The sequence below is a fragment of the Coregonus lavaretus genome (genome assembly GCF_964263955.1).
Source record: "Coregonus lavaretus genome assembly, chromosome: 7".
In the NCBI taxonomy this organism is placed as follows: domain Eukaryota; kingdom Metazoa; phylum Chordata; class Actinopteri; order Salmoniformes; family Salmonidae; genus Coregonus; species Coregonus lavaretus.
Window position 1 is genome coordinate 5,152,510 of NC_139994.1, and position 20,202 is coordinate 5,172,711.

General features: G+C 43.5%; 2 protein-coding genes across 2 annotated transcripts in view; one reads left to right on the top strand and one right to left on the bottom strand.

The window, feature by feature from the left end:
* Nucleotides 1-279, top strand: part of LOC311131854 (SWI/SNF complex subunit SMARCC1-like) — a gene marked incomplete at its 3' end in the record, with an annotated part of 17,574 nt that extends 17,295 nt beyond the window's left edge. Inside the window, exon 22 of the mRNA XM_084164982.1 lies at nucleotides 264-279. Coding sequence (XP_084021108.1) covers nucleotides 264-279 — 16 coding nt within the window. The remainder of the gene's footprint in view (nucleotides 1-263) is intronic.
* Nucleotides 280-287: 8 nt separating this feature from the next.
* Nucleotides 288-18,687, bottom strand: LOC311131855 (copine-4-like; the record flags this gene model as incomplete). The annotated part of the gene is made up of 11 exons (XM_084164983.1): nucleotides 288-425; nucleotides 8,211-8,270; nucleotides 8,576-8,662; nucleotides 8,885-8,983; nucleotides 9,939-10,028; nucleotides 10,944-11,027; nucleotides 12,427-12,501; nucleotides 12,605-12,676; nucleotides 16,344-16,523; nucleotides 18,420-18,524; nucleotides 18,622-18,687. 11 exons carry the CDS (start codon nucleotides 18,685-18,687, stop codon nucleotides 288-290), a joined length of 1,056 nt encoding a protein of 351 aa, XP_084021109.1.
* Nucleotides 18,688-20,202: the final 1,515 nt, after the last annotated feature.

Consider the following 20,202-nt stretch of genomic DNA (forward strand, 5'->3'; position numbering starts at 1 on the left):
GAGAGAGAGAGAGAGAGAGAGAGAGAGAGAGAGAGAGAGAGAGAGAGAGAGAGAGAGATGGAGAGAGAGAGAGAGAGAGATGAGAGAGAGGGGGGGGGGGGGGGGGGGGGGGGGGGGGGGGGGGGGAGGGGGGGGGGAGAGAGATGGGGGAGAGAGAGAGAAATGGGGGAGAGAGATTCACTAATTACTAATATGACTTGATGCAATGAGTCATGGAACCTTTTGCCCAAAGTAAACAAGCTATCATCATTGTCCAATTACAGCTCATTGACTAGGTAATTGACAAGTTACCTGTCGTAGTCTTGACATATTTCGCCCACAGCCACCAGGGCTTTCAGGTATTCATTGGGCTGGTACGGATGGATGTAGTGGAGAGAACAACTGTTTCTGGGGTCTCCATTTGACGCTGTAAAGTCTATGGCCACCTAGAATACACACACACACACAGTCATGCACACAATGTAAAGGTTGCATAACCAAGTCCCTATGGTGACCATTCATGCTGAGATAAATCGGGCATCATCTGGCAGCAGCATCAGTGCTTAATTTTAGCCGGATCCTGCGGGAACAGGATCTGGCACCTCTCAGTTTTGGACTGAGAATGAGATTCAATTTCCATGATCTCGTTCCCTCTTACTGCTCTAAAAGACATGAGCATGCAACCCTCATCTCTGCAGCATTGCACTTCATTATTTATTTAATATGTCCATTTGCTAAATTGTTTCCTTATAGAATCATATCCGCCTGATTTGTAAAAATAATATAGTGAGTTAATAAAGCTGCATACAAACATGGTCTCTTTCTTGCTTTCTTGAGTAAGGCAGCTCCAAAATGCAGGTGTTTCAGCCTAGCTCAGTGCTTTCTGTGGTGGTGGGGCAGCCATTGGAAAATACAGAGCGTAGGGGTTGTAAATGTTCTCTAGTTGCTCCGTGATTGGCTCAGTGTTCTGTCACTCATGGGGACACTACGTCACCGCAAACTCTACAAGGAGAGCTCGAAAGTTCAAGCCCCTTTGGGTGCTGCCATAGATTTACATTTACATTAGAGGTCTAATAAAATACTTCAAATGGTAGGCTATCCACTGAGTCTGAGTCTCTCTCTCTCTCTCTCTCTCTCTCTCTCTCTCTCTCTCTCTCTCTCTCTCTCTCTCTCTCTCTCTCTCTCTCTCTCTCTCTCTCTCTCTCTCTCTCTCTCTCTCTCTCTCTCTCTCTCTCTCTCTCTCTCTCTCTCTCTCTCTCTCTCTCTCTCTCTCTCTCTCTCTCTCTCTCTCTCTCTCTCTCTCTCTTCAATTCAATTTAAGGGCTTTATTGGCATGGGAAACGTGTGTTAACATTGCCAAAGCAAGTGAAGTAGATAGTAAACAAAAGTGAAATAAACAATAAATATTAACAGTAACCATTACACTCAGAAGTTTCAAAAGAATAAAGACATTTCAAATGTCATATTATGTATATATACAGTGTTGTAACAATGTGCAAATAGTTAAAGTATAAATGGGAAAATAAATAAACATAAATATGGGTTGTATTTACAATGGTGTTTGTTCTTCACTGGTTGCCCTTTTGTTGTGGCAACAGGTCACAAATCTTGCAGCTGTGATGGCACACTGTGGTTTTTCACCCAGTAGATAAGGGAGTTTATCAAAATTAAGTTTGTTTTCTAATTCTTTGTGGATCGCTGTAATCTGAGGGAAATATGTGTCTCTAATATGGTCATACATTTGGCAGGAGGTTAGGAAGTGCAGCTCAGTTTCCACCTCATTTTGTGGGCAGTGTGCACATAGCCTGTCTTCTCTTGAGAGCCAGGTCTGCCTACGGCGGCCTTTCTCAATAGCAAGGCTATGCTCACTGAGTCTGTACATAGTCAAAGCTTTCCTTAAGTTTGGGTCAGTCACAGTGGTCAGGTATTCTGCCACTGTGTACTCTCTGTTTAGGGCCAAATAGCATTCTAGTTTGCTCTGTTTTTTTATTTGTTCTTTCCAATGTGTCAAGTAATTCTCTTTTTGTTTTCTCATGATTTGGTTGGGTCTAGTTGTGTTGTTGTTGTTGTTGTCCTGGGGCTGTGTGGGGTCTGTTTGTGTTTGTGAACAGAGCCCCAGGACAAGCTTACTTAGGGGACTCTTCTCCAAGTTCATCTCTCTGTAGGTGATGGCTTTGTTATGGAAGGTTTGGGAATCGCTTCCTTTTAAGTGGTTATATAATTTAACGGCTCTTTTCTGGATTTTGATAATTAGCGGGTATTGGCCTAATTCTGCTCTGCATGCATTATTTGGTGTTTTACGTTGTACACGGAGGATGTTTTTGCAGAATTCTGCATGCAGAGTCTCAATTTGGTGTTTGTCCCATTTTGTGAATTCTTGGTTGGTGAGCGGACCCCAGACCTCAGAACCATAAAGGGCAATGGGTTCTATAACTGATTCAAGTATTTTTAGCCAGATCCTAATTGGTATGTCAAATTTTATGTTCCTTTTGATGGCATAGAAGGCCCTTCTTGCCTTGTCTCTCAGATCGTTCACAGCTTTGTGGAAGTTACCTGTGGCGCTGATGTTTAGGCCGAGGTATGTATAGTTTTTTGTGTGCTCTAGGGCAACGGTGTCTAGATGGAATTTGTATTTGTGGTCCTGGCAACTGGACCTTTTTTGGAACACCATTATTTTTGTCTTACTGAGATTTACTGTCAGGGTCCAGGTCTGACAGAATCTGTGCAGAAGATCTAGGTACTGCTGTAGGCCCTCCTTGGTTGGTGACAGAAGCACCAGATCGTCAGCAAACAGAAGACATTTGACTTCAGATTCTAGTAGGGTGAGGCTGGGTGCTGCAGACTGTTCTAGTGCCCTCGCCAATTCGTTGATATATATGTTGAAGAGGGTGGGGCTTAAACTGCATCCCTGTCTCACCCCACGGCCCTGTGGAAAGAAATGTGTGTGTTTTTTGCCAATTTTAACCGCACACTTGTTGTTTGTGTACATGGATTTATAATGTCGTATGTTTTTCCCCCAACCCCACTTTCCATCAATTTGTATAGCAGACCCTCATGCCAAATTGAGTCAAAAGCTTTTTTGAAATCAACAAAGCATGAGAAGACTTTGCCTTTGTTTTGTTTTGTTTGTTTGTCAATTAGGGTGTGCAGGGTGAATACGTGGTCTCTCTCTCTCTCTCTCTTTTTTTTTCTCTCTCTCTCTCTGTCAAGAGTTGCTGTAGGTAGGTGTGGTGTGGAATCAGGCGCAGGACGCAGAAGTAAAGTCCAACAAAATACTTTAGTAGATACCACAACAATAATCCAAAACCAGCCCGGAGGCGAGAAAAGCGCGCACAGGCGTACACAAACGGGCGCATAAAACAAGTGCGTAATCTTCTCCAAAAAATACACACAAGGAGGAAAGCACAAAATAGCGCACCAAAATACAGGTAGCGCAGCAACACGACATGGAACAATTACACACAACACCTAACTAACAACAAGGAAACTAAATAGGGTGCTAAATGAGACATAACACAAAACAGGTGTGACAAACAGACAAAACCAATCAAACAAGAAACATAGAGCGGTGGCAGCTAGTACTCCGGAGACGACGACCGCCGAAACCTGCCCGAACAAGGAGGAGGGGCCGCCTCGGCCGAAACCGTGACACTCTCTCTCTTTCTCTTTCTGTGGAGAGTAAAGTTAAGGCCTCAACATTTTGCTGAATTTATCTGAACTAACACCTAATTGAATTTCTGTCAGTGTCCATTTCGAAATTGCTGAACGAAGGCCTACCTCATCGCAGCTCGTTTGCTTGCACTTGCTTATACTTAAAGCTAAGTGTTAATTATATAAGAACAAACATTATTATTTTTGTGAACATAAATGTAATAATGTTTGTGTATGGTTCAAAATTCATGTCAACATTCATTATTATTGAAGGAGAATGCGGTTCTTATCCAGTTACACAAATCCACAAGGAGTCAGTAGAAACCATATTTATTTACAGTGAGGGAAAAAAGTATTTGATCCCCTGCTGATTTTGTACGTTTACCCACTGACAAAGACATGATCAGTCTATCATTTTAATGGTAGGTTTATTTGAACAGTGAGAGACAGAATAACAATAAAAAAATCCAGAGAAACGCATGTCAAAAATGTTATAAATTGATTTGCATTTTAATGAGGGAAATAAGTATTTGACCCCTTTGCAAAACATGACTTAGTACTTGGTGGCAAAACCCTTGTTGGCAATCACAGAGGTCAGACGTTTCTTGTAGTTGGCCACCAGGTTTGCACACATCTCAGGAGGGATTTTGTCCCACTCCTCTTTGCAGATCTTCTCCAAATCATTAAGGTTTCGAGGCTGACATTTGGCAACTCGAATCTTCAGCTCCCTCCACAGATTTTCTATGGGATTAAGGTCTGGAGACTGGCTAGGCCACTCCAGGACCTTAATGTGCTTCTTCTTGAGCCACTCCTTTGTTGCCTTGGCCGTGTGGTTTTGGTCATTGTCATGCTGGAATACCCATCCACGACCCATTTTCAATGCCATGGCTGAGGGAAGGAGGTTCTCACCCATGATTTGACAGTACATGGCCCCGTCCATCGTCCCTTTGATGCGGTGAAGTTGTCCTGTCCCCTTAGCAGAAAAACACCCCCAAAGCATAATGTTTCCACCTCCATGTTTGATGGTGGGGATGGTGTTCTTGGGGTCATAGGCAGCATTCCTCCTCCTCCAAACACGGCGAGTTGAGTTGATGCCAAAGAGCTCAATTTTGGTCTCATCTGACCACAACACTTTCACCCAGTTCTCCTCTGAATCATTCAGATGTTCATTGGCAAACTTCAGACGGGCCTGTATATGTGCTTTCTTGAGCAGGGGGACCTTGCAATTGTTACCAATTGTTTTCTTGGTGACTATGGTCCCAGCTGCCTTGAGATCATTGACAAGATCCTCCCATGTAGTTCTGGGCTGATTCCTCACCGTTCTCATGATCATTGCAACTCCACGAGGTGAGATCTTGCATGGAACCCCAGGCCCGAGGGAGATTGACAGTTATTTTGTGTTTCTTCCATTTGCGAATAATCACACCAACCGTTGTCACCTTCTCACCAAGCTGTTTGGCGATGGCCTTGTAGCCCATTCCAGCCTTGTGTAGGTCTACAATCTTGTCCCTGACATCCTTGGAGAGCTCTTTGGTCTTGGCCATGGTGGAGAGTTTGGAATCTGATTGATTGATTGCTTCTGTGGACAGGTGTCTTTTATACAGGTAACAAGCTGAGATTAGGAGCACTCCCTTTAAGAGTATGCTCCTAATCTCAGCTCGTTACCTGTATAAAAGACACCTGGGAGCCAGAAATCTTTCTGATTGAGAGGGGGTCAAATACTTATTTCCCTCATCAAAATGCAAATCAATTTATAACATTTTTGACATGCGTTTTTTTTCTGGATTTTTTTTGTTGTAATTCTGTCTCTCACTGTTCAAATAAACCTACCATTAAAATTATAGACTGATCCTTTCTTTGTCAGTGGGCAAAACACTTTTTTCCCTCACTGTAAGCAAGTCAGCCATAAGCTCCACTGTCGGGACAGCTTTATGTAGACCCTAATAGTTTGTGGGCACCGTTTGTCACCGTTATAGTACATTTAATGTATCGTTTAGAGTTGTGTAGTGGCTTCGCTGGCATTCCCCACCAAGATTGGCATGCTAAAATCACCACCGGGTAGCACCTTAATTGGGAAGAACGGGCTCGTGGTAATGGCTGGAGCAGAATCATTCCATTTGCTCCATTACGGCCATTATTATGAGCCGTTCTCCTCTCGGCAGCCTCCTGTGATCTAGACATGTAAAATGATGTGGAATTGCATGAAATATTTTTTCCTGGAGCCTACAATTTTTTTTTTATCCCTGTGTATGCAAATTCTGTAAATTTCTCTGCTCTATTCTAGCCTGAGTACCAGTCTCTTTAGCTAACATTACTACATTTTAGTCATTTAGCAGACGCTCTTATCCAAAGCGATTAAGGTTAAATGCCTTGCTGAAGGGCACATCGACAGATTTTTCACCTAGTCGGCTCGGGGATTAGAACCAGCGACCTTTCGGTTACTGGCACAACGCTCTTAACCACTAAGCTACCTGCCGCCCCTACTAGTGCAGTGAATTTAGGCGACCACCACCTGCGCTATGCAAGTCAGAGACAAACATTTTTGGGGGGGTTTGACGCACATTTTGTGGAAATGAATTGAAGTTGAACATAGCCAAATGTGTCAGTTTAATACAATGTGCAATAAATATACTGTATATATAGTGCCAAGGCCTATTTAGGCTAACTAAACCCTGTCTGTTGACATAGGCAACAGATCGCAAAACAGAGATTCCCCACTGAGTTCATTTTTGGAAATGGTGAGTTCACTTTCTCATCCGTAAACGCATGTCAAGTGCATCGCTAAAATAATGATTAGGCTATGATTACGTTTTCTTAATTTAAATATTAGGCCTATGGCCCGGGGACACCTATACATTTTGCAGCCAAGCACGAGTGATCATTGTAGCCTTTTATCGCTCTAGACTTTTAGGGTGTGTGAGTTCGCTAATTTAGAAATGTTCCTAAAGTGGCCTGTCTAGACTCCATCTCTGAATAAGAGAGGAGGGACAAATAATAGAACTGAAATGAGAATAACAAAATGTACAACATTTAAGCAAGTCATGATGACCAGCATATGTGCGAGGAATAGATCCCTTTACAGACATGAATTTTAAGCCCTACCCATGCCCGCGACGTTCAGGCCCTACCCTACCCAGCCGATTGCTTCAGCCAGAAACCCGAAATCAGAAATAACTTCCTCTGTTAGTAAATCCATTAGCTGCATTGGTGGAAAAAGTACCCAATTATCATACTTGAGTAAAAGTAAAGATACCCAGTAAAATACTACTTGAGTAAAAGTCTAAAAGTATTTGGTTAAAAAAAGTATCAAAATTAAATGTAATTGCTAAAATATACTTAACTATCAAAAGTAAAAGTATAAATAATTTCAAATTCCTTATATTAAGCAAACAAAATAAATGTACAGATAGCCAGAGGCACACTCTAACACTCAGACATAATTTACAAACAGAAGAATGTGTGTTTAGTGAGTCCATCAGATCAGAGGCGGTAGGGATGACCAGGGATGTTCTCTTGATAAGTGTGTAAATTTGACCATTTTCTTGTCCTGCTAAGTATTCAAAATGTAACGAGTACTTTAAGGTGTCAGACGGGCCTGTATATGGGGTAAAAAGTACAGTTGTAAAAAAGATAAATAGTAAAGTACAGATACCCCCCAAAACTACTTAAGCAGTACTTTCAAGCATTTTTATTAAAGTACTTTACACCACTGATTATCTGCTACTCTCTGTCTGTCACTCACTCCCTGTTTGCAGTCAGCTCGCTCTGCATGAACTCTGCTCATGGAGGATCTGAGTCTGGGCGTAACCATAGCAACGGCTCCGCTCGGGCTGCTCTGCTCAATGAAGAGACATGAGAGAGCTGTTAGTTACTTTTATTCACTCTAAACTAGACACAACTCAATGAACTTTATTATTTTCTGTGAAATAATCTCTCCTGTTTTATATTTGACGAGGTTGAAGCGCTTCTGACACCATGTTATGATCTTAGTCAGATATGACTGTACTGCGCAGCAGAGCACAAGCAAATGGCTCAGCTTCAAAATGTTAGTGATCAATTTAGTGATACCAGAGCCCTACCCGTACCCTAGTTATTAATGAAAAAACAGGCCCTACCTGGCCCTAACACGTATGGCCCATCGGGCTCGGGTTGGGTAACAGAGCTCTAGTGAGGAATAAGTTGCCAGTTTTTCCCCTCTCATTATCATTAATGGGATGCAACTGAAGCAAACGTAGCTCGATTGAATCTAATATTTTCTGTATCATTATTTCTCTCTCTCATTACCGAGTCCTCTCTAGCCACTTTGAACAACATGATCGTGCATCTCACAACTCACAAGTGAATGACCGCAGCAGGTCGTAATGGTATTGTTTATTATTGTTCTTAAAATTCTAATTCTAACTCTCACGCTCACTTTCCGGCACCTCTCTATTTACAAATTAAGCACTGGTCTGGCTGCTTTCAACCACACACACACACACACATGTACCTCCGTGCACACACACACACACACACACACACACACACACACACACACACACACACACACACACAGATAACCATCATGCACAGTCACTTACTGTGAACTGGATCTGACAGCCTCCCATGATGTAATCCAGGAAAGAATACATCTTTATGATCTGCCGTTAGAAAGAACCCAGTTACAGAAAGCCTCTTCCTATATGTATGTGTGTGTGTGTGTGTGTGTGTGTGTGTGTGTGTGTGTGTGCATGTGTTTGTGTGTGTGTGTGTGAATACCTCATAACTGCTGTTAGAAAGAACACCAGTATACCACTACTAATTTAAATAACAGGGTAACACTTTACTTGTATACTGTACAAGGGCATTCATAACACCATTATGAATGTTTCAATACCATTCAAAACAACCTTCATAACACAGAGAGTAGAGATAAAGAGAGAGCGATAGGAAGGAGGAGTGTTACCTTACAGTGGTTGAGGACGATGACGCCAGAGTTTCTGTAGTTCTTCTTCTTTAGTTGGTACTTGGGGTTTATACAGTCCCATTGTATCTACACACACATTAAAATGCAAGTTAATCATTTGTATTTTTAGCTGTTAGTAGCCTAAATAAATCATTTTAGCTACAACATTTTCTCATTAAGGGTCAGGTTAAGTTTAGGTTGGGTTAGGGTTAGTTTAGGGTTCGGTTAGGTTAGGGTTAGTATTTGATTCAGGGTTGGGTTAGGGTTAGGTTAGGGTTAGTATTAGATTTAGGGTTGGGTTAATTGTACCTGTCTCCCCTCCAGGTCTGTGCGTATCTCCTTATAGGTGGTCTGAAACTCTCCAATGAAGTCGTGCTTCCCATTGGAGTCCCAATCATACACTGTGCACTGAAACGCACGTACGCATGCACACACACACACACACACACACACATACACACACAGAAATGCCATGCTGAATGATTGATAGCTGGTTTTGGTGGGGGGGCGTGAAATATTGATCTGGAGACGCTGAGAGGGACTCAGCTGTAGTGTGTGTGTGTGTGTGTTTGTGTGTGTGTGTGTGTGTGTGTGTGTGTGTGTATCTATCAAAGTTGGGAATGGTAATTAGACAGCGATGGAGCTAAGTCATGCTCATTAGGGCGCAATGTAGCAAAATTAAAACATTTCAGAACAGAGAGCAAAAAATCTGTCATCATATTTGTATTATGTATTCTGTTTTAAAGCGTTTCCTTCTGTTTTTGCTAACTGATCACTGATTCAGACCTAACATAACAATCACTGATTCAGACATAGCTCAACAATGTAATTCAGACTTAACACAATGATAACTGATTCAGACTTAGCACAATAATCTTTGATTCAGAATTTACACAGACCTAACTCAGTCCACTCTGCTCTACTCAGGGAATTTTTAAACAGGTAACTGTGTGTGTGTGTGTTTGTGTGTGTGTTTGAGTGTGTTCCCCGTTGACAGGGATGACAAGAGACACGGGGTGTTAAGAGGCTTGTGAATAATTAATGACCACATGTTTATTCATGAAGACAATCATGTATAGAATCTCTGTAAGGTTAAAGAGTCCCACCACACACACACACACACACACACACACACACACACACACACACACACACACACTGATAAACAACACAACATGAGCATGACTATTTTACTGTGTCGTCAGTGTGTCACAAGACTGTGTTAGGCTGCTGAGCTAAAGCCTAGGCATTATCTTGGGAAGGTAACACAAGTCTTCAAATCTTAGGCAAGGTTACTCATCACCATCAGGTGCATGTGGTCAGGTTAGAAGATGTTATGGTTAGGTTATGGTTGTGATCTTACCTTTAGTTGGCGGTCGTGGTCTCCACTACACAGTGTGTTCAGAGAGACCTTGAATGACTTCCACACCGGGCTGAGGTCATTCATTACCGTCTGACAACGCACACACACACACACACACACACACACACACACACACACACACACACACACACACACACACACACACACACACGTCCAATGGTGTAAAGTACTTAAGTGAAAATACTTTAAAGTACTACTTAAGTAGTTTTTGGGGGTATCTGTACTTGACTTTACTATTTATATTTTTGACAACTTTTGCTCTTACTTCACTACATTCCTAAAGAAAATAATGTACGTTTTAGTCCGTACTCGTTACATTTTGAATGCTTAGCAGGACAGGAAAATTGTTCAATTCACGCACTTATCAAGAGAACATCCCTGGTCATCCCTACTGCCTCTGATTTGGCGGACTCACTAAACATACATGCTTCGTTTGTAAATGATGTCTGAGTGTTGGAGTGTCACCCTGGCTATCCGTAAATAAAAAAAACTAGAAAATTGTGTTGTCTGGTTTGCTTAATAGGGTTAGGGTTACACTTACATTTACTTTTGATACTTAAGTATATTTAAAACCAAATACTTTTAGACTTTTACTCAGGTAGTATTTTACTGGGTGGCTTTCACGTTTACTTGAGGCATTTTCTATTAAGGTATCTTTACATTTACTCAAGTATGACAATTGGGTCTTTTTTCCACCACTGCACACGTCCATATCTTCATCTGTGCTCATACTGTCTGTCTGCGGGCGGGCTAGGTAGCCTAGCAGTTAAGAGAGTTGGGCCAGTCCGAAAGGTCGCTGGTTCAAATCCCTGAGCCGAAAGGTCGCTGGTTCAAATCCATGAGCCAACTAGGTGAAAGATCTGCCAATGTGCCCTTGTGAGCAAGGCTCTTAACCCTATTTGCTCCTGTAAGTCGCTCTGGATAAGAGCGTCTGCTAAATGACTAAAATGTAAATGTAATAAAATGTGTGTGTGTGCAACTTACCTCAGTTCTGTGAACTAGTGATCCACTGCCATCATCATTTATTCTGAAGATTTCCAAAAATGGATCTGATTTACTGAAGAAATCCTACAGAAAAACACACACACACACACACATCAGGTTTGATGATCAGCTTGATAAATTGTTTATTCAGCTAAGCAGTGGTGTAAAGTAACTAAGTAAAAATACTTTGAAGTACTACTTAAGTCGTTTTTTGGGGGTATCTGTACTTAACTTTACAATTTTCCCACTACATTCCTAAAGAAAATATGTACTTTTTACTCCCATACATTTTCCCTAACACTCAAAAGTACTATGTTTAGAATGCTCAGGCAGAGGACAGAAATATGGTCAAATTCACGCACCTAATATCAATATAACAGGTGGTCATCCCTACTGCCTCTGATCTGGCGGACTCACTAAACACAAATACTGTGTTTGTAAATTATGTCTGATTGTTGGAGTGTTTCCCTGGCTGCCCATAAATGTTAAAAACAAGAAAATTGTGCTATCTGGTTTGCTTAAAGATGCAATATGCAGAAATCGCTCTGCCGTTTCCTGGTTGCTCAAATTCTAATAGTTCACCTCATTTCAGTTTATGTGACAAAACAAGCAGTAATTGTGTAGAGAAATCTCTGTGAAAAATATATTTTACATAACCAAAAATATTGTATTTTCAGCTGTTTGAAGCTGGTGTACAAAACCGAAAGTAAAAGATGCAAAAACGAAACTTAAGAACGGGAAGCTTAGAAATAGCCCACATAGAACAGATCTACCACTTCTTAGACTTGCTTTCAATGAGAATGAGAGATCTATAACTCACATTTCCATGTGAATTTGCTCGGGTCGCCCAAAAAGTTACATATTGTAGCCTTATATACGGAATTTGACGTATAGCATTTACTTTGTACTTTTACTCAAGTATGACAGTTGAGTACTTTTCCCACCGCTGTATAAGTATATTTAAAACCAGATAGATACTTTTAGAATTTTACTTAAGTCATATTTTACTGGGTGACTTTCACTTTTACTTTAGTCATTGTCTATTAAAGTATCTTTAGTTTTACTCAAGTATGACAATTGAGTACTTTTCCCACCACTGCAGCTAAGGAATAATCAATCACTCTCTGCTAGCCTCTCCTTTCCTCCTCCTCTTCCTCTTCTCCTCCTCTTCCTCTCCTCCTCCTCCTCCATCCACTTCCTTGCTCCTCTCCCTCAGTATTATACTCTTTCATCTCTGAAGACATGTACTGGAACGGCAAGTAGCCTGGAGCGGTTAAGAGCGTTGGGCCAGTAACAGAAAGGTCGCTGGTTTGAATCCCCGAGCCGACTAGGTGAAAGTTCTGTCGATGTCTCCTTGAGCAAGGCACTTAACCCTAATTGCTCCTGTAAATCGCTCTGGATAAGAGCGTCTGCTAAATGACTAAACTGTAAATGTTTTAATTATTAAACCCACCGTATTCTGTATGTACACACACACACTCACCTTGTCATCTAGTTTGCGAGCTCTGAAGGAGAGTTCTACGTAGTCATCATTACCTGACAACTCCTCTGATGTTACCTAGAGCAGAAAGATCATCATCATCGGTGTGTGTCTGTGTGTGTGAGTGTGTGTGTGTGTGTGTGCGCGTGTGAGTGCGTGTGCGTGTTTGTGAACATTGTACCGTGATCGAGGACTTGCTGGTAGTGTTTCCCTGTTTAAGTAACGCTTTGGACAGTTTCCTCTGGGATACGATCTGCAACATGCACACAAAGATAGACAGACAGGCAGACAGACACAGACAGGCAGACAGACAGACACAGACACAGACAGGTAGACAGACACAGACAGGTAGACAGACACAGACAGGTAGACAGACACAGACAGGCAGACAGACACAGACAGGTAGACAGACACAGACAGGCAGACAGACACAGACAGGCAGACAGACAGACACAGACAGGCAGACAGACACAGACAGGCAGACAGACACAGACAGGCAGACAGACACAGACAGGTAGACAGACACAGACAGGCAGACAGACACAGACAGGTAGACAGACACAGACAGGTAGACAGACACAGACAGGTAGACAGACACAGACAGGTAGACAGACACAGACAGGTAGACAGACACAGACAGGCAGACAGACACAGACAGGCAGACAGACACAGACAGGCAGACAGACACAGACAGGCAGACAGACACAGACAGACAGGCAGACAGACACAGACAGGTAGACAGACACAGACAGGTAGACAGACACAGACAGGCAGACAGACACAGACAGGTAGACAGACACAGACAGGCAGACAGACACAGACAGGTAGACAGACACAGACAGGCAGACAGACACAGACAGGTAGACAGACACAGACAGGCAGACAGACACAGACAGGTAGACAGACACAGACAGGCAGACAGACACAGGCAGGTAGACAGACACAGACAGGTAGACAGACACAGACAGGCAGACAGACACAGGCAGGTAGACAGACACAGGCAGATAGACAGACACAGACAGGTAGACAGACACAGACAGGCAGACAGACACAGACAGGTAGACAGACACAGACAGGCAGACAGACACAGGCAGGTAGACAGACACAGGCAGATAGACAGACACAGACAGGTAGACAGACACAGACAGGTAGACAGACACAGGCAGGTAGACAGACACAGACAGGTAGACAGACACAGACAGGCAGACAGACACAGACAGACACAGACAGGCAGACAGACACAGACAGGCAGACAGACACAGACAGGCACACAAAGATAGACAGACAGGCAGACAGACACAGACAGACACAGACACAGACAGGTAGACAGACACAGACAGGTAGACAGACACAGACAGGCAGACAGACACAGACAGGTAGACAGACACAGACAGGCAGACAGACACAGACAGGCAGACAGACAGACACAGACAGGCAGACAGACACAGACAGACACAGACAGGCAGACAGACACAGACAGGTAGACAGACACAGACAGGCAGACAGACACAGACAGGTAGACAGACACAGACAGGTAGACAGACACAGACAGGCAGACAGACACAGACAGGTAGACAGACACAGACAGGCAGACAGACACAGACAGGCAGACAGACACAGACAGGCAGACAGACACAGACAGGCAGACAGACACAGACAGACACAGACAGGCAGACAGACACAGACAGGTAGACAGACACAGACAGGTAGACAGACACAGACAGGCAGACAGACACAGACAGGTAGACAGACACAGACAGGCAGACAGACACAGACAGGTAGACAGACACAGACAGGCAGACAGACACAGACAGGTAGACAGACACAGACAGGCAGACAGACACAGACAGGTAGACAGACACAGACAGGCAGACAGACACAGGCAGGTAGACAGACACAGACAGGTAGACAGACACAGACAGGCAGACAGACACAGGCAGGTAGACAGACACAGGCAGATAGACAGACACAGACAGGTAGACAGACACAGACAGGCAGACAGACACAGACAGGTAGACAGACACAGACAGGCAGACAGACACAGGCAGGTAGACAGACACAGGCAGATAGACAGACACAGACAGGTAGACAGACACAGACAGGTAGACAGACACAGGCAGGTAGACAGACACAGACAGGTAGACAGACACAGACAGGCAGACAGACACAGACAGACACAGACAGGCAGACAGACACAGACAGGCAGACAGACACAGACAGGCACACAAAGATAGACAGACAGGCAGACAGACACAGACAGACACAGACACAGACAGGTAGACAGACACAGACAGGTAGACAGACACAGACAGGCAGACAGACACAGACAGGTAGACAGACACAGACAGGCAGACAGACACAGACAGGCAGACAGACAGACACAGACAGGCAGACAGACACAGACAGACACAGACAGGCAGACAGACACAGACAGGTAGACAGACACAGACAGGCAGACAGACACAGACAGGTAGACAGACACAGACAGGTAGACAGACACAGACAGGCAGACAGACACAGACAGGTAGACAGACACAGACAGGCAGACAGACACAGACAGGCAGACAGACACAGACAGGCAGACAGACACAGACAGGCAGACAGACACAGACAGACACAGACAGGCAGACAGACACAGACAGGTAGACAGACACAGACAGGTAGACAGACACAGACAGGCAGACAGACACAGACAGGTAGACAGACACAGACAGGCAGACAGACACAGACAGGTAGACAGACACAGACAGGCAGACAGACACAGACAGGTAGACAGACACAGACAGGCAGACAGACACAGACAGGTAGACAGACACAGACAGGCAGACAGACACAGGCAGGTAGACAGACACAGACAGGTAGACAGACACAGACAGGCAGACAGACACAGGCAGGTAGACAGACACAGGCAGATAGACAGACACAGACAGGTAGACAGACACAGACAGGCAGACAGACACAGACAGGTAGACAGACACAGACAGGCAGACAGACACAGGCAGGTAGACAGACACAGGCAGATAGACAGACACAGACAGGTAGACAGACACAGACAGGTAGACAGACACAGGCAGGTAGACAGACACAGACAGGTAGACAGACACAGACAGGCAGACAGACACAGACAGACACAGACAGGCAGACAGACACAGACAGGCAGACAGACACAGACAGGCAGACAGACAGGCAGACACAGACAGGCAGACAGACACAGACAGGTAGACAGACACAGACAGGCAGACAGACACAGACAGGCAGACAGACACAGACAGGCAGACAGACACAGACACAGACAGGTAGACAGACACAGACAGGCAGACAGACACAGACACAGACAGGCAGACAGACACAGACAGGTAGACAGACACAGACAGGTAGACAGACACAGACAGGCAGACAGACACAGACAGGTAGACAGACACAGACAGGCAGACAGACAGACAGGTAGACAGACACAGACAGGTAGACAGACACAGACAGGTAGACAGACACAGACAGGCAGACAGACACAGACAGGTAGACAGACACAGACAGGTAGACAGACACAGACAGGCAGACAGACACAGACAGGCAGACAGACACAGACAGGCAGACAGACACAGACAGGTAGAAAAGGGTTATAGTAGACACCACACTAATCTTTCCTTCTGTCCTAACATGCACTCCTCACATGCAGAGAACTGTCCCAATGAGCACTGGCCTGTCCCAATGAGCACTGGCCTGTCCCAATGTGCACCGGCCTGTCCCAATGAGCACTGGCCTGTCCCAATGTGCACTGGCCTGTCCCAATGTGCACCGGCCTGTCCCAATGTGCACTGGCCTGTCCCAATGTGCACTGGCCTGTCCCAATGTGCACCGGCCTGTCCCAATGTGCACTGGCCTGTCCCAATGTGCACTGACCTGTCTTCACGTGCACCTACCTGTCCCAATGTGCACTCCATAGCTCCGAGGAAGTCTGTGTCTCTGAGTCCGTTGTGAGCGGAGCTGATGTCATGTAGCTCATAGCGAAGACGCTGAACCTCCTCAAAGTAGAAGTCAACCAGAAACACCTTGGAGAACACTGGATTGGTACTGCTACGGATCACCTCTGTCCGGTCCACCTACACACACGCACGCACCAACACAAACACGCACACAGGCAAACACACTTTAAAGTTTTTACAGGAGTAAAATATCCAATGGTGATTACTGTAAACAAACAAGCGGTAATGTTGAAGTATCAGCACCATTGGAGACGGCATCATCATTCTGTAGTTCAGCACCACATGATAGTGGACGGCAACCATCTCAGGTCCCCCCCACTGGGAGAGTCCTTGGAGACAACTCCACCAGTAAGACCTAACAGTAAGTAAGAACACTAGAAGCCTGGATCTATGAATGCTGTCTACCAGCCTGTTGGACTTTGCAACCAAACGTTAGTATTGTAGAGAATAGGGGACTAATTGTAACTAAACCCAAATAGAACTTTCCTTTGTTTCTTTGACATTCCAGACCTCTTAACGACATTCTCCTGATAAACGTCTCAAAGTAAAGAGTGTGTGTGTGTGTTACGTGTGACGTGTTTTTCTTTCTCCCCATTTTCCTGTGTAGTGTGTTTGTGTGTTCTGGGCATTACAGGTGTACTGAGTTGCGGCTGACGATGGTGGGCGTGGCTTTGGTCCGGAGTCCTGGCAGCTGTAGCTGATTGACGAGAGTATACCTGTTTGCCGTGTGAGCTCGAAGAGGGGGGGGAGAGGACACTTGTTGTTTGGCTGTTTGGGTATTGGCTGTGTTAATTTATCTTTGTGTTCCAGCCTGTCCTCCTGATGTACTCCACCCTACCTGGGTCCTGGAGAAGGGAAAGGTAGATCTGCCCATGGGTGTACATTCACACGTAGATAACCCATTGTTTTATACACTAGGTTATCTACGTGGGAATGTACACCCATGGGCAGATCTACCTTTCCCTTCTCCAGGACCCAGGTAGGGTGGAGTACATCATGAGGACAGGCTGGAACACAGGTTAAAGGTGGGGGTGACTCCCCTGTATTTTTTTTGGAAAACAGGCAGGAAAGTGGGTTAGGGTTAGAGTGTGATAGGAAGGTTTAGCTGTGTAGAAGAGGAGGGACCTTTTGTTTATTTTCATTAATTGGACCCCGTTCCCAAATATTCCCTTATTTTACCTTCCTTGGTTTGTTTGATTGATTTTTGTTTCCTTACTGTTTCTTTATGGGTGTTGTATATTTTAAGTACCTTACTATAAACGTCCCCCGAGGGCTAATCTTGAGATCTGGATGTTGTCTGGTTATTTTAGTTAATTATACCCCACATTTCTTCCCCATCCATCTAGTTTATCTTGTGTGCGCAGGCACAGGCATTTACATCTCCTCCTCAGACGAACTACACCCGAGGGGAGAACGTAACATGGGGGTTCGTCCGGGATCTTTTTGATCCAGCTTGTGCCCGCACACTTTGGCAGTAGATGTGGATTGTGTGGTTGTTGTGTTGGGTGTAGTGTTTAGTTCTGTGTTGGATGTTGGATGTTGTACTTAGGTGGTGGATGTAGAAAATGGCCACCTTTAACCTGAAGTTTTTTTTTGGTAACCCTACGTGGGAGGTTTTTGAGAATTGTAGGCGAGTGGATTTAGAGACTTTGGCAGACCATTTCGATATCTCCGTGCCAAGGGGTTTTGTTAAGGCGGAGGTAAGGGCATTGGTGTTAGCGGCGCTGATTGAACAGCAGGTGTTGGTTTTGCCTCGGCCTGCGGTTGGAGAGGTGGTGGATGCGCTGAGTACCCCGTATAGGCCCGACGATGAGGTCGAGTATAAGGCCCCGGCCACTTGCCTCTCGATAACTGTGTGTGTGTGTGTGTGTGTGAGTGTTTGTGTGTGGTGTGTGTGTGTACTGTGGCAAAAGCAAAAGTCTGTTTTTATTTTCTAGTCTAGTCAGGCACAGAGAGACAGAGACAGAGAGAGAGAAGTAGAGGGAGAGAGAGAGATGTAAGGAGAGACAGTACCTCAAACCACTGTCCGTGTGACTGCATCTTGAGGATAACACAAGGGTCTGGTTTAGAAAGGGCATCTCGGTCTGAGATCCCTTGACAAGCCACTCTCAGCTCAACCTGTCATCAATTAATCAATCAGTCAATCGTTCAATCGATCAATTTGTCAATGAATCATTTAGTCAATCAATCAATCAATCAAGTGTGTATGAGCTACCTTGGTCAGACAGGAAGAGTTGCACAGGCCGAGGGTCGCCTCTGCAGACTCATAGATGTTACTCATACTGGACACACACAGGACCTGCAGACACACACACACACACACACACACACTTTAGTTAGAACTCACACACACACTTTAGGGAGAACACACCCTCCTAAACAAACCCCTCCTCTGTTACAGCATGAGAAGATGCAGTGGTACTGAGTAAGCAGTAAGCAGTTCTTATGTTCAAGGTCAAGACTCGCACACACAAACACGCAAACACACACACAAAGCCACAGACACACAGACACACACATACAGTACACACACACACACACACACACCATGCTGACTTACCAGAATAACAGAAACATCATCTCATGTTTCAGTTTTCTGACCAACAGCAGCTTGAGGAGGCCTATTCTACATTCTATTCTACATTCTATTCTACATTCTATTCTACATTCTATTCTACATGCTAGTCTACATTCTATTCTACATGCTATTCTACATTCTGTTCCACATTCTATTCTACATTCTATTCTACATTCTATTCTACATTCTATTCTACATGCTATTCTACATTCTATTCTACATTCTATTCTACATTCTATTCTACATTCTATTCTACATGCTATTCTACATTATATTATACATGCTATTCTACATTCTGTTCTACATTCTATTCTACATTCTATTCTACATGCTATTCTACATTATGTTCTACATTCTATTCTACATTATATTCTACATGCTATTTTACATTATGTTCTACATTATATTCTACATTATATTCTACATGCTATTCTACATTATGTTCTACATTCTATTCTATATGCTATTCTACATTATGTTCTACATTATATTCTACATTATATTCTACATTCTATTCTACATTATATTCTACATTCTATTCTATATGCTATTCTACATTATGTTCTATATTTTATTATACATTCTATTCTTCATTCTATTCTACATTCTATTCTACATTCTGTTCTACATTCTATTCTACATGCTATTCTACATTCTGTTCTACATTCTATTCTACATTCTGTTCTACATTCTATTCTACATTATATTCTACATTCTATTCTACATGCTATTCTACATTATGTTCTACATTATATTCTACATGCTATTCTACATTCTATTCTACATTCTATTCTACATTCTATTCTACATGCTATTCTACATTCTATTCTACATGCTATTCTACATTATGTTCTACATTCTATTCTACATGCTATTCTACATTCTATTCTACATGCTATTCTACATTCTATTCTACATGCTATTCTACATTCTATTCTACATGCTATTCTACATTATGTTCTACATTCTATTCTACATTCTATTCTACATTCTATTCTACATGCTATTCTACATTCTGTTCTACATTATATTCTACATTCTATTCTACATTCTATTCTACATGCTATTCTACATTATGTTCTACATTCTATTCTACATTCTATTCTACATTCTATTCTACGTGCTATTCTACATTCTGTTCTACATTCTATTCTACATTCTATTCTTCATTCTATTCTACATTCTATTCTACATGCTATTCTACATTCTATTCTACAT